The sequence below is a fragment of the Alnus glutinosa genome, chromosome 5 (genome assembly GCF_958979055.1).
Source record: "Alnus glutinosa chromosome 5, dhAlnGlut1.1, whole genome shotgun sequence".
NCBI classification, from domain to species: domain Eukaryota; kingdom Viridiplantae; phylum Streptophyta; class Magnoliopsida; order Fagales; family Betulaceae; genus Alnus; species Alnus glutinosa.
In genome coordinates, this window is record NC_084890.1 from 6193361 (window position 1) to 6208633 (window position 15273).

General features: G+C 35.2%; 2 protein-coding genes across 3 annotated transcripts; both read right to left on the bottom strand.

The window, feature by feature from the left end:
- Nucleotides 1-598: 598 nt before the first annotated feature.
- LOC133868510 (uncharacterized) lies at nt 599-6361 on the bottom strand. Its single transcript, XM_062305421.1, has 14 exons — nt 6010-6361; nt 5850-5912; nt 5135-5190; nt 4787-4867; nt 4581-4654; nt 4189-4271; nt 3747-3853; nt 3514-3656; nt 3375-3422; nt 2599-2651; nt 2036-2120; nt 1856-1922; nt 1642-1755; nt 599-986 (listed from the first exon to the last, which is right to left on the bottom strand). Exons 1-14 carry the CDS (start codon nt 6219-6221, stop codon nt 862-864), a joined length of 1311 nt encoding a protein of 436 aa, XP_062161405.1. The 5' UTR covers nt 6222-6361; the 3' UTR covers nt 599-861.
- Nucleotides 6362-7576: 1215 nt separating this feature from the next.
- Nucleotides 7577-13291, bottom strand: LOC133869748 (bifunctional riboflavin kinase/FMN phosphatase). Of its 2 annotated transcripts, none has more exons than XM_062306826.1 (11): nt 13162-13291; nt 12658-12772; nt 12084-12270; nt 11041-11171; nt 10842-10911; nt 10664-10729; nt 9183-9337; nt 8996-9091; nt 8346-8497; nt 8185-8268; nt 7577-7907 (listed from the first exon to the last, which is right to left on the bottom strand). In XM_062306826.1, the coding sequence occupies exons 2-11, from the start codon at nt 12731-12733 to the stop codon at nt 7761-7763; spliced, it is 1164 nt and encodes a 387-aa protein (XP_062162810.1). In that variant the 5' UTR covers nt 12734-12772; nt 13162-13291; the 3' UTR covers nt 7577-7760. The 2 variants fall into 2 exon arrangements, with proteins under 2 accessions (XP_062162810.1, XP_062162809.1); XM_062306825.1 differs by having other exon boundaries at nt 12658-12770; nt 13115-13272.
- Between the last annotated feature and the right edge of the window lie 1982 nt (nt 13292-15273).

Below are 15273 nucleotides of genomic sequence, written 5' to 3' on the forward strand. Positions count from 1 at the left end.
ACATAAATTGTCACATTAGTCTTTAAAATACTTGTAATAAAAATTATAGTATCCACAGTAAAACTCTCAAAATTTTGCCTTCTCTTTACACGCTTTGGAGCATATTTGTCCATTTATTGTATAGAAAAGAGGGAATAAGGAGGGATTGTGTAAAAGACTAATTCAATTCCAATGTCAAATTTCTGAAGAAAACTTAAGAAGTTAAAGGGAAAATGATCATAGGCAAGAACATTTCATGAAGAAATTTCTGTATTCCATGAATATGCCTATATAATCTACTCCATGATTAGAACGAAGCATGGATGCTGCTTTATAGATGGATTGCTGTTTATGTCCATTTCATGAAATCATTACCCCCAAAAAAACCACGAAGACAACTAATCAAATCCCAAAATGGTATGAGAAGAATGAATTTGACTTAGGTGTAGTAAAAAAAACTACAGCATCAACAGTCCAAAATTTAATTTCACTAAATATGGACTGTTGAAAAAGCTACTGTGATTTTTTTTTTTTTTGCAAACACCTAAGCAAAATCCGAGAAGTATATGAAGCATTCATTAGAGAGAGAGACTAGCATGCTAGAAACTATCCTTTGACATAAACTAAATGAGAATTTAAATTAGCAAAAGCCTCCAAATGAGTGTGCATAACAAATCTGCCCATTTTCAGCTCAAAATTTGGTATTTACTTATGGGCATCAAGGCCAGATATAAATTCGGATATCTGAAACCATCGATTCAGTAAAACATTGTACAACAGTTGAGCAAACAATGCCCGTTCCAATCATAATTGTAACAAACGCTTATATGAAGCTCATAAACTTGATTATACACAAGGCTATTACCAAAAAAAAAAAAATACTCAAGGATTGTGGTGGAGGTTTTCATGTTTGGACAGATTGTTAGAATCATCACCATTTATCTCAGTATCATTCTCCATCATTGTGGCAACTGAAAAACTCCACACTGAAGCACAATTTTCATTACCTACATGAAACAGTAACAAACTTTTAATAGGAAATAGACGCATCTATGAGAACAGAACAAAGTAATTCATAAAATACCATAAACACATGTACCATATTTCGCTTCAATAAACCAATCTTAAATTTTGTGATTCCATAAAAGGCTCAGAATACATAGATAGAAGCCAGTCTAAACTTGGAGAAGCTCGAAAAAAAAAAAAACAAACAAACAAACAATATGTGAACACCAGTATCACTCGGCTTTTAACCATATTGCCTTGTGACTCAAATACTTTCCGACTTGAACCCATATTTCATCTCTACTAAACTTCAACTCAACTATTTTTCTATTTACATTCTCTTTTTATATTTCCTTGGTTTAGCCAACACTCAGTTTGACCAATTAACAAAGATATTAGAACAAAGAAGTTGAATTTAAACTTAAAAACAAATCCCATGTAAACTTCACTACTTTTTGAATCACTGGAATAACATCCTAGGTGGCAACTAATGAACAGAACACTGAAACAGTCATGACAATAATGCAATATAACCCAAAAAAGAGTGTTTTCTCAAAATGACTCAAAAACAAGACCAACATTGGAAGGAAAGATAGGAACTCTTAGAAGGCATCTTCAAAAGAACATAGTTTGCAGCACTAGGGTAACTGGAGATACCACTCAAAGGCGGCATATCCTCATAGGTGTCATCAGGAACTACAAATCTTCGGTGCCCTGATGAGGAGGCAGCCATTGGCAGAAATGGATGGAAAGAGAATCCACTTACAGTGTCTGTATGGTAACAGATCAAAACTAATTAGTTATAGAATAGACTAAGGATATACGCAATATTTAATCAGCCACATCTTTGAAGGATATGAAGAAGCAATACCCAATGCAGCATGGAAACTTGACACCCACTGCCCTGTCTGAAGATCATATATGTGAACAAGACCATCCTGCAACCAAAAAAGCAATAATAAACGAGTACTGAGATAATTAAAATGGCATAATGATTTGGTTATAGCATGATACTTTACCACAGAGACATGAATAAAAACTAAGATGATACCTGACCACCTGTACCCAGATGTCGGCCCGAGGGCTCAATATCAAACAATATCCGCTGGTTAGTATTTTCTGATGACCTATATAACCTAATCACAAGGTGCACATAAGAAATTAAGGGCACTTCAATAATGTCTGTCATGTATGGTGACAACAAACTTGCATTAACAGATACTACAAGCTTATTAACCAGACTCAAAGAATGAAGAAAAAGGAAATATGCAGAGTCAGCAAGTGAACAGAAAATGATAAGGTACTCATTTACTTTATGTTAAGAAACCTTATGCAAAGACTAGATATCAATTGCAACTGAAAAGTGCTGAAGTCCTACTCATACAAACTTGTATTACAGTGTAACATAGCTCACATTATAAGAGGTAATATTGGCAAGTCATTAGGGAAATGACCAACCCTCAGTTATAATTTTCATAAAATATCAGGTTTTGCCTTCGGTGGCATTGGAATTGAATTTGGGTTGGTTGAAGCAGATAAGAAGAGTTAAGGCTGTTTAAAGAGGTACCCACTTGTTCCTTTTGATGCATTTGAGAAGAGAATAAAACTACTTACTTGTACACAACATCAACGGCTTTGCGTATATCCCAGCACATTATATAGGGGTCCTTCAAGGAAATTCAAGGCACCACAATGTAAATTTGAAATACAGGAGGATAGAAAACATGTAAACATAATGTTAACATATGATAACATTATGTTGAGTTACCCACAAGCTCAAACAAGAAAATGCAAACAGGGAGAGAGAGAGAAAGAGCAGCTTTGCTGCACCCTTACAAGAATAAGGCCTTAAAAGTAAAATCTGTAGCGCAGAAAAGATCAATGGTAGCCATAGATGCAGACAGAAGCATTGATTTTTTTTTTTCTTCCTATTTTAGGGGCATTGGTTCTATGCAATACAAAAGAGGCACCATCTGTGATCTCACAAAGACAACCCCAACCCCCCCCCCCCCCCAACTAAAAATAAATAAATAAATCCATGAAGAAAGGTGGGATACATTAAATGATTCATCATTACATCTCAGTGGCATGTTGACAGGTAGGTTTGGAGTTGACAAAAACTTGCATGAATCTCCTCAACATAGACTTCAATTTTATTATTGATTATTAATTTTTCCAAAAGTAAAACTTTAAATGTTTTAGTTATTTACAATCTCAAGCACAATTTTAAAAGGAAAACTGCAGATATTATTTAGTTATGGTCTCCGCAAGAAAAGTTCATTATCACGCCTAACCCCTCTTCTCAACACTTTAAAAAAGGGGGAAAATACTTTCTTTGTTGTATGGAGGCTAATAACTTGAACTGAAAGAAGGTGTCTACAATATCTTACCTTCCGGCCTCCTGTATATAAATAATTTCCATCTTTTGAGAACTGGACCTGAAGGAAAAAAATTAAAAAAAAAAAAAAAAATTGCTTTTACTTGATACAATGATCGGAATCAAGTAAATGATGGGGAATTCTGACTTACATGTGTTACCCCACCTTCATGGCCATGTAAAACATATAAAAGTTCCATATTATCTTCTCTATATATTGCAGTGGTCTGGCTGTAAGAACCCATAGCTAGCAATCCAGTATGAGTTGGACAAAAAGCCAGAGCAGATATAATGCCTGTAACACAAATAGAAAAGTGAAAGGATATGTGCTTCATCATTTCATTTGTCATCAGAAAATTTTACCCAGGTAGCTAAGAGCAAGTACCTGCAAGGCCTTCTTTATTCCCTTGAAGTGTTGAATGTTGTTCAAAATCTCTACCAGGGCGATGTATGTCAAACACCCTAACAGTCTTGTTGTATCCAGCAAATATCCTACATGACAAAACAAGAGTAATAAAATCATTGGATCATCTGTTAATTGGCACCCAGAGACAATGCCTACTTCATCCATTAACTTTTAGTAGATTGGTTTATGCCAAATTAGAAAATATACTGGGGAAGTTTAGATGACAACTGACAGAGGCAATTATAAATCCCTATTTCAAATAATGCACCAAGTTCATTATAAAGTATTAGCATCTCATTGGAGTCAAAGGTCATAGTAGCATATACAGCACCTAGTATTGCAATCTGAGAGTTTAATCATAATATAAAATATGAAATAGCAGCAGTTGCAAATTATGAACCATTGTAAAAATCGTGCTTACTTCGTCCCATGAGGATTGAATGCAATTGAAAACGCAGCAGCAATTTCGTCCATGGCATCATATGCCCGGTATGTACAACGCAGCTGAAATTTTCAGTCAAAGGCAATGGTCATTAACCAGATATAATAATAAAGAAACCACAAATGCAGCAACAAAGCTGCTTGGAACATCTGTCAAATGAGCATGTAGACTTTTAAAATGACATGCTGTAATATACGTGTGGTGAATCTTAAGGGTTGGAACCACAATGTCTTCATGATGTAGGAGAGGACAGGTGTACACAGGGAATGGCACTTATACTGTATATTACAAATCCATTTTTCAAGTCTTAAGAGTTCACTAAACCACTAATCTCTTTAGCAAAAAGTATATCAGCAGAAACAACTCAGCACCTCGCCTGAAGTAGCATCCCAAAGGTGAATTGGATGGTCACGAGTCGTACTTGCAAAAACACAGCTAACTGGGTCTGAAATGTCAACCAATTCTCAGAATCAAACCTCCACTTAGACTACCATCGGTCAATTGCAAATACAATTCTCTAAGTGTAACTGAAAGTATGTAATTCATAGCAAAAGCATGTGAGAGATTATAGAAGCACCTGAGGCAGACATGTACGGATACCAACAGAAGTCATACACTGACTCTCCCTCATTCACAACAACATTCGCAGCATAGGAATCTGCGTCTTAAGAGTTACACCATAAATATACGTATGACAACAAAATAAAGCATGTGAGCATAAAGAGCTTAGACACTAAAGAACCCGTAATTTGCTTTTACACATTGGCACGAATTAATTAGAATTCTTGTTCTTAATCATTCCCAGCAAAGAGAAATTAGGCACTTGCTATTACCCCTTATTGTCTTACTTGAAATCATCTTTGGAGAGAGCTAACGGTAGAGTAATAAACTAAAAGTCCTAATATCTCCTAAGCGCAAAACTCACCTTCGTCAGAAGCTGTAGAACAAGTGCTAACATCACCACCACTTCCATAATCTGGTCTGTTGAAGACTTCAACAAAATACTCGGTAAATGTGAAATTTAAAAATTAAAATAAAATAAAATAAAAAATCCATAGTCCCATGTAATCCATAGTCTCAGTCAAATGACAAAATACAAGCAGAAAAACAAATTAAACTCTTCTTAACTGTAGCGTCCAACAAGTTCTTTTTTGTTTTCTCAAGCATTCTCAAAATAGCTTTTTGCTTTTTAAAACAACAGCAAGAAAATTACTTCCAAAACTCGAGCATATATATCCTTTGTTTAGAAAAACATCACAAGCTCGTAATGCACCAAAAAATGACACCCTAATGCAAAAAAGTGGCTAATCCTTCTGGGTATAGCACAGATGTATTTAGCATTTCCCTGAGTCATGACATTAGGAGTCCACACATTCTGGTTGTAAAAAAAGGACAAAGTTTTATTTGAATCCAGCCTATTAAACTGACAATATCTATCCCTTAAAGCATGTCGGTTTAATGTAATGGACTTTTTTCAGTTTGGAGCAAAACTTTGTCTTAAAAAATGCATGCAAGAAAAGTAATTCCAAAATGATACTCAAACAGCACTCCTTTATTTATAAATATAACTTTGCATATTCCCTATTGAACTCTGAATAAAACGAAAAAAAAATAGCAAATAAATAGCATAACAAACTCACAATGTGAACAGACGAAGCGTGTTGTCCTCAGAGCTTGTGAGGAAACACGACCCATCTGGTGACCTACAACCAAAAACAAAAAAGTTCAAAATGGGGTAAGAACAAAAAAAAAATTACGCAAAATTGCTCAGAGCACAACAGGGAAATTAGTAAAATGTACCATTTGACGCCTTTTAGAAAGTTGTTAGGGTTTGGACCGGTCCTGAACTGGTGGTAGAAGTGGTAGGTTCTGTGTGGCGGAACATCGAACCGAATCACAGGCCACGAGTGCTCTTCCTGGGTAGCTTGTGTAATTTCTGCGTCTCCGGATGACGAATTGGACTGGTGTTTCTCCTCTTCTTCTTCTTCTCCCATTGCTTCCGTCACAGACATTGATAATCAAAGCGCGGCGTTTTAGTTGGACTCGGAGTTCGTCTTTGAGATTAGGCGCTAAATGGTATTCGGAGGCTCGGAGCTGAGTTGGACACTGGGCTAGTGAGGTTCCATTGGACCAAGATGACCTACTGGCGTTATATGAGGCAAATTTTGTCAAAGAGTTTTCGTTCACAAGTCTATAAAATTGACGTGAATTTAAAATGCATATAATTTTTATTTTTATAGAATTATATACATTTTCACATTCTCAATTTAAATAAAAGAAAACTACAAAATTAGTGCGTGAGATTTGAAGGTGTGACAAATAACTTCTTAAAGTTTAAAAAGTAACAAATAACTTCATCTGGTATGGCATGGGTAAAATATTTTGGGGCTATCTTTTGTACAAATTTTAGTATTTTTTTTTCTTCAGAGCCATTAAGAAATTACACATTTATCTTAAAAATTTATAAAATTAAAAATAAATAAATAAATAAAATCAAACATTGGCCTTGGAGGTGGCTGCCTCGGGGTGTTTCAGCCACCCCCTATGGCGGAACCACATCCATGACCTTGGAGTGGTTCAATCACCCTTAAGATAAACGCGCTTATTTTTCTTTTTCTTTTTTATTATTTTAATCTATTTTTTTTTTTAAAAAAAAAAAAAATCAAGGTAAATGTGTAATTTCGTAATAACCTGGCGAAAAAAAAAAAATCGCCAAAATTTGTACAAAGGGAGTTATTTGTTACACAGGCATAGCACAAGTCGTTATTTGTCAATTTTTAAACTTTAGAGAGTTATATGTCCCAACCTCAAACTCAATGACTAATTCTGTAATTTTCCTTTTAAAAAATTATTAGTCCAACCTTTTACTTTTGGACTATTATTTTGTATTCAACTGGTGAAGGAGTGTTGTTTCAAAAGTATTAAATAATTTATACATTTTTAGATAAGAATAATTAAGAAAGTAGGAGTATTAGGCAGTAAAGCACTTAAATTAATGCTTCATACACTAGTAGGGTTTCTAAGTGTAAACTGTAAAGTGTCCATTTTGGTTTAGTAATTTCAAACACTCAGTTTTGCCTGCGTTTTAAAGACATGATTTTTTTTCTACGTTTTTAAACCCCACCCCTTTGCATGCTATTCAAAAACATAAATTTTTTCACATTTTCAAATCACCATTTTTTTCAAACTCTCTCAAACGAAATACTTTTCGTGATTTTGTTTAAAAATGTGCGTTTAGCCCGCAAAATGAAATGCGGGACTATACGTACTCTATGTCAAGTCAAGTGTGTTATAGGTTATAAATATTTTCCTTTTTTCTGCTAAAAAGAAAAATTAGTTAACCAGTTCAAAAAATGAGACAAGACTCTTAAATGATTATCTTTCTTAATCGCTTCTTATAAATGAGTCGTAATATGTTATACAGAATGATTTTTGTCTTCCCACAGCACTACATCAGACCCATTTGTGTTCATGGGACTGCATAGAATCTCATTCAAAATGAAATCATTTTCATTTTTAAATGAGAGGAAGCATCATGTATTTTGAAAAATTCAGGAGTGACTACCATCCTTGACAGAGCATTTCAGATATGGGTCGTCCCTGTAAGTTGAATACAATGGAAGATCAAGAGCTCTCTCTGCGATTCTCCCGTCCTCGTGAATCTTTGCTACCAGGCTCTCAAGGGATGGAAAATTGGCCTATTACATTTCACACCAAGGTTCAGCATGAGAGTGGAAGAAGAGGACTATAATTAGCAAGTGGACGAAAAATTGGAAAGATTAATCATATAGAGAAATGTTATTTAGTAGACTACTATACGATTATTATACAACTAAGATGACGGGATAGTGAGAATCAGTCACTAGTTTTTTTTTTTTTTTTTTAATAAGTGCTAATCTAAGGGCTGAGTTTCACTGTCACGTCATCTCAGTTGTATGGCAGTCGTATAGCATTACTCATTGTATATAATAGCACCTCAGGTCGTATATAACCAACTACAACAAGACGCAAATCCTCCCCATAGAAATCTCCAGCAAAGTCATGAAGCAACCATGGCTCCTGCATTATAAACTAGAGTTAGCCAGGAAAAGGAAAAAAGAAAACAGAGGCTACAATTTATGTCTCGTTACACTCACTATAGTCTTTTCTGGGTTGTTAAAATATGGGTTCCAGCCAATGCTCATGACCATTTTAAAAACGCCTATAGTTGATACTCGGGCCCAACCAAAATATACCCCTGAGGGTTGTTCTGAAAGGACAGTTGAATAACCCTCGGTGGATAGATTAGCTGAAAATAGAAAGAACTTTTTAGATTAACACAATGCAGCAAAATTATCAAGCAAAAGAGAAACCCCCAATAGAGACTGGTACGATTCAATTCAACATTTTGTTCATTCGGGTTTGATTATGTCGTAACTCTATAATTCGGATTAGGTTTATCATTGGATGGACTGCAGTGCTGATATTGACCCAAAAAAATACAAAAAAAAAAGGGTAGGCACAGCTAGTCCGTGAAATTGCACAGTAGAAATTGGATAGGTTTGATCTAAGCTTACTAACATAAATGACATCTCAATAATCTCAAGTTCAATCAGCCGAAGTGGGAGCTGAAGGATACTGTGGGAGCAACCACATAAGAGACTGAAAGACCTATAGCCAACTCAGGCTACCAAAAAGTAAAATTAATACTGTGATTCAAAGCAAAAAATATTCAGAGGTCAGGAAAATTTTCATAACAATTTGAGCTGAATGAGAAAGGAAAAGAACTTTTGGGTTTCTTACACACCTGTAGGGATTCCAAGTACCTTTGAGCCACGACCATATCCCTTAATGACTGGCCCACCAATGTACCAAGCTTCTATCGGCAAAGTACCCTCTATCCCTGCAACAGCAAATCAATAGTTCCATTAAAAATGGTTGATACAGATAGAACTGACTAAAGTTGGTTAAAACAAGGATTGAGAGGAGTTTACAATCTTGAAATGGAGGTAGGCCCCACTTTTCAGGTCGCAAATCAAGCAGAGAGTTGATCAACTCATCTGCTGAAGTGTAAAGATGGGATTGTTTCGGAATGGATGGTACAGCAACCACTTCCATTTCAGAAGCCTTACCTGCTGTGACACCTGGTCTGACAGCCATATATACAACAATTAAGAAAAGAAATTATATAACATCAAATGAAACAAATTTATTATGGAAATCCTCATTATCATTCCAATCTTTGCAAATTAAAAACCATGCTTATCTGTGTACAAGTCAGTATAAAAGCAATACATCGTCATTAGAATAATACATCGAACTATGTTGAGTAAATCATGCCCTGAGGGATAACAATATGTTCAGCCCTCGAAAAGAGAACAAGACTACATATACCATGTACCATGGTTGAACGCAGGGATTGTGTGAAACATATAAAGAGTGGACAATCATAGCATATGAAACACTAAAATGTTAAGTACGATTATGCCATAGTTTTTCATTAGAAGGTAATACTAGTGGAACAGACACCTTATATGCTTGAGTGATGCTAAAACCATGGCAGAACTTAAAAGAAGAAAGAAGCAACCTTAGAAAACAAGAAATACAGAGTTGCGAAGATGCATCTACCTCAGTAAACTTCATGCACATATTCTAGCAATAAAACAAGTCATTTAAAAATTGATATCCATACACTGAAATTCTGATGAAGTACTTTTCAGAGCTCTATAAAGGTTTGGGCCTAAATATTTCAAACTTTGGATCTTGCACAACAGAATGAATGTCAAATAAATTCACAGCTATTGATCATTTCAACATCCTGAGAGATAATAGGTATAAGAAAAGGTAATGCTCTCTATGCCTGCTGATTGTGCAACCAAAGTCCTAGAAAAATCAAAAGCTGAAGTTATTGAGAATCAAAATGGTTGCAACAAACAGCGAGTTAGTTTGTACTTCAACAGCTATAAAATGGACTGGTTCTGCCTCAAGGGCAGATGACGTGGAATATGATGGTGGAATCACACTGATTTGAGTAGCTTAATGGCTTTCACGGGATTTACAATACAGAGCTCCAAGTAATCTAGATGGAATTTCTACCCTCAAAATTTCTTTTCTTGCCAATCTAAGTCAAAAACATGTGTGAAGACATATTATTTATGAATATATTTTTACTCCAATATAGCACATGGCAAGTTGCAAGGGAAGTAAGAACTTTCAGTACTTCATCAGGAAATAGTCTGTATGCCAAAAAAAAAGCAGCAACGTTCAAGGTTTCATGTTTGGCCATGGACCCCAGTTGTCAACTTAATTCTTCTATCAAAGGCTTTAAATATAAGCAGCTATTTAAAATATTAAGTGCATGTAAAGCATGGGAAAATCCTCAAGGGAAAATGTGTACTATAAAAAGCTAAGACCCGGATAATACATTGAAAGGACAAAATTCAGAATTTCTAGAATTGAAAGTTAGGTCACTTACATAGAGTCTTCAATTACTAGACAGGCTGAAGGTTCAACATTTAGCCTTTTAGCTGCTTCAACGAATCTTAGATAGTGAAACCACAAAGTTAGAATATCATACTAACATGGACTTTACTGTCACACAAAAATTACTAAAGAAAGACGTCAAGATCAAAAACTAGGCTTTTGCATCTCACATTTCAGGAGATGGTTTCCCAGATGTCACTTCATCACCACCAATGATGACAGAGAAGGATTGCTTCCACCCTATAATTGGAAAATAATGAGTAAACAAGCTCAGAAATGACAAACGCAATACATAATACCCTTGATGCATGTTACAAGCCAATTTCCCAACCAAGTTGCACTAAGTTATTAAGGCTTGAAAAAGTATACCTTGATGAGAGGAAATTTTGCTTTCTATGTTTACCCTCGGAGAGTTTGATGCCAATGCCATTGGGACCCCATGACTGCTGAAATGTTTAATCAAACGATTGGCACCTGGAAGTGCTTTGATGTTGCCCCACCTACACTTAAAATTGTAAATAAAAACTCAAAGAAACAATTCAAAATGCCTTACCAGAGTCCTAATATTTCTAAAATCATGAAAAATAATATTCAATTTATGGAACAATATGAGTGAAATGGATTTGGTATTATCCATATCATCTATAATACCACTAACCACTTGCCCAAACCCAACCCCCCCCCCCCCCCCCCCCCCCCCCCCCCATAAAAAGGCTAAGAAGATATGGTCGAGCCCTTTTTCTTTGACTTCAAGGTCAGCTTCCACTTTGAGGAGCTTTGCATCTCTATAGCAAGAACAGCCCAGTGATACAAAGAATATGAGAGTAATACCAAAAAAAACTAAAATGGAAGTCATCATTTACAGGGATGAAAATTGCCAAGATGTCAACACAGAATAGCCCCTTGACATGAATTAAAATATTTGGCATTTGCTGTATTAGTAACTTACTGAATTTGAAACGAAAACCACTTCTAAGAAGTATTAAATAGACACGAATTAACGTTCTAATGGATTTTTCTCACATTTATAAGAACAGGATGGAAGGTGCAGTCATCGTTCAAGACACATCATATGCGAGTGTGCAACTTAACAATTATAAAAAAAAAAATTAATAATAATAATTAAAAAAGAAAAAAAAGAAGAAGAAGAAGAAGAAGAAGTTAAAAAGCATATTGAATTTGAATTTAAAATGTATACCCCAGTTCTCAGAGGTCGGTACCATTTTTCAGTGCGTCATGGAAGTTATGGAACAATTTTACATATTTATGAACCATGATGCATCTTTGGCCTTAGAATCTGTTACCACATAGGCTAAAACTATCAAGCACCTGAGTTTTCAAGAGCTTATTAAACAGGTATTTTCAAGGCATATGTGAATCTAAGCACATTAAAAAGCATAATAGATAATTACTTTTCAGAGAAAATTGGGTTGATTTCTGACATAAATTCACTTGTAGTGCAAGGAAGCTCATAATCTTCCACAATAGCAGCTGCAGCTTCAAACGGCGTCTTTCCTACTATTTTGTGAACTTCTCTTCCATCCCATTGCTTCCCATACTTACCCAAGAAACCTCTTAAAACTTCAGTGACAAGGCCGTCTGTCAATAATCGAAAAATAAATATCATGACAAAGTAAGAGAACAGCACTAACATCAACAGAAAGCAATTAGCTATTTCATGGAAATATGATTGCATCAGCATAGGACAATAAGAATCAGGATCGGTCTTTAGTATTTGAATGTGAGGGCCACATCTACAAAGAGATTGCAAATTTGCAACCATCTAGTAAGTAGGACAGAATTTGGAAGTTCCTACTAACTATATATTACAAGTAGTGGAAAGAAGATGGTGAAAAATCCCATTCTCTGCCTACCAATCTTCAGATGAGTATGCTTATGAAAAACATTTTTAAAACAATAAGCACGATGTTAACAACGAAAATTAAAAAACTGAAATTATAAACGACGCCAAGAGCACAAGCTGACCTGTGTTAAGAAGTGTACCATCCAAATCAAGGATAACACACGACGCTAACTTCTTCAACGGCTTTGCAAGTGACATTTTATCGATAATCTCCCAGTTAGAGATATGCTCCCATCTCTAGAATATATACAAAAATGACACAAAACCCATTAATTCAAATCATCACCAAGAAATCAGAGTCTAATACCAACATCTCATACTTGAATTAATAAAGATTGATGAACCAAATTCATGACCATATATCCACTTTCTTTCACCGTCTTTCCCTGATCCATATCTTACACAACTCAATTCAACATGGCCTTGTCTTAAACTACACCTTATCATATATAAGAAAGCAGTCAATGGTAACAATTTTAATCATTTTACGATCACAAAGATTAGTTCATGTTTCGGAAACTGATATCAGCAACAATCTAGTGATGAACATAAATTAATAAAAAGAGTAACCGTACGCACCGTAAAGTGAGAGAGTGGAAAAATGGAAGGGAGGTTCAGTCACTCACGTAGGGATCTCCACACAGCACAGAGTGTTTGTATTTGTATGACCGTTTTCCGGAGGAGAAACCGAGAAACCGAGGAGCAAAGCTGCTTGTTCTGTTCGCGTTGGATAGAAAAGGTGCCCGCTTATGTACAGTGCAGCATGTGCAATTCGATAGGTATTTCCCAGTGAGAATACGCCACGTCAAATATTTAATAATAAGAATAGAGAGAGAGGAAGATCCCATTTCAAATTAAGGTAAATTGAAAGAGAAGAGAATGACTTCTATACGGTTGTGGCACCAAAACCAACCTTTAGTGCCCTTCAATGAGAACTTGACAAGTCAGCCCCGAACAACTTAAGAAAAACAATCAAAAACACTGAATCATAACCACTCTACTAAAAAAGAAAAAAAACTCACACATCTCTCTTCAGATTTTGTCAAAAAGGAAACGAAGAACGGCACCGAGAAAACCCTTTTAGTGCCTCTCTCGTCCACCATTTAAAACCCCATTTTTAATTTTTTCCCATTCAAGCTAGTCATAACACCGCCGGAAGCTGTGGGCGGTGGGTTTCTCTTGGGACCAACAATTTCTCCTCAGTCTCCTCCAAATCCAATCAAGCCAACAAAATTGCATGAAAACTCACGTTCTTTCATTTTCCCCACCTTCTAAGACACAAACAAGCCAACAAAATCGCATTGCAGACTCTTTTTCTTTCATTTTTCCCACCCAGTTGCTTTTGGTCAATCGTCCCTAACCCACATATGATAGTCCACTTCTTCCTAATTCTTTGACCCAGTCCTTTTCGCTTCTTTAATATTTTCTTTGTTACCACTATTCAACCAAAGAGAATAGAAGTTATTATGAGTCTAACAGTCAGAGTCTATGCCCTCGGTGGCGTTCTTTTGAATGGGGGAATTAGGGAGTTTTGAATGGTGGAAGAAAGAGACCAACAATAAATTTAAGAACATACCGATGGTGGAGCAGCGCTGGAAGAACTGTTGGTGGGGTTCAGTGGCTGTCGGCGGCGCTCGGAGGAGCAGTAGCTCGGTGGGGTGGGAAGTGGCGTAGCTTTCTCTAGAACGGTGAAGGTGTTTCTTAGATGGAAAATGAAGAGAATTTGTACGATCTTGTGTTTTCGTCTTCCTTTCATTTGGTGCAATAGTCTGACGTGTTCATTCTCTATTGGTTATACAAAAGATCTAGTTTATGCTACATCCTCTGGAAGGAGAAATGTTTGGATTTGATATTTTCTCTATATTTTCTTTTTTATTGTCTATTTTCGTACAAGAAAAAGAGATGAATAAAAGATGAAAAATAAATGAGTAATTCTAAAAGTTTATTATGTATTATTATTTTATATATCAAAAGATGAAGTAATTTTTAAAATTACTATTTGATCAAAATTCAATAATGATTAACCACAAACCCAATGATAATTTTAAAAGCCACCTTATTTTTTTGAGTGATATAAAAAAGACTTCTAGTATTTCCTCAAATAAATGGATGTGTATCAAATTTGGAGGAATCATAAGGGCTTGTTTGGCAAACAACTTGCTTCCTCCTCTACTTTTTTGGAGAAGGATCCTCTCTATTTCAAATCAAATGGAGAGCAGGAGAGGATTCGTTTTCCACTTTTTTTTCAAAAATATCAATTTCAAAATATTCTACCTTAAAATCATTTTTTATATAAAATCATTCACTTCTTCTTATTATTCAAATAAAAATACCCACTACAAAATAATTTTTTTTTTATTTTTTCCTACAAATTTTTTATTCTTTTCTATTACGCGTTTACCATTCAAAAACAAAATTCATCTAAAAATAACCCAACGCATCCTAATAGTAAGATTTGAGTTGAGTTGTGCAAGATCCTCTCCATTTTTATGGAAGAAAAATGTTACATTTACTTAAATTTTTACAAATAAAACCTTACTAAAGATGTGTTTGAGATTGCGATTTTATAGACAATAAATGTGATTTTAAACCAAATTACTGAAAATAAATCGTTTGGGAACTACGTTTTCAAAAATCGCGATTTGAAAACGCAGAAATTTGCTTTTTTAAATCGCAGGTAAGATGATACTTTTTTGAAAACGCAGAATTTTAAAAGCTAAACTGCAATTTTGCCAAAC

Bases quoted from the DNA above. Each gene is read 5' to 3' on its own strand.
- LOC133868510 (XM_062305421.1), bottom strand. From the start codon at position 6,221: ATGTCTGTGACGGAAGCAATGGGAGAAGAAGAAGAAGAGGAGAAACAC. The intron at 5,913-6,009 runs GTACATTTTACT...TTTTGGTTGTAG, and splicing joins TTTCTAAAAGGCGTCAAATG to GTCACCAGATGGGTCGTGTT. The intron at 4,868-5,134 runs GTGAGTTTTGCG...CTTAAGACGCAG, and splicing joins TTCTACAGCTTCTGACGAAG to ATTCCTATGCTGCGAATGTT.
- LOC133869748 (XM_062306826.1), bottom strand. From the start codon at position 12,733: ATGTCACTTGCAAAGCCGTTGAAGAAGTTAGCGTCGTGTGTTATCCTT. The intron at 9,338-10,663 runs GTAAGTGACCTA...TATGGCTGTCAG, and splicing joins CTAGTAATTGAAGACTCTAT to ACCAGGTGTCACAGCAGGTA. The intron at 7,908-8,184 runs GTGCTATTATAT...GAAATGTAATAG, and splicing joins TTGGTTATATACGACCTGAG to GCCAATTTTCCATCCCTTGA.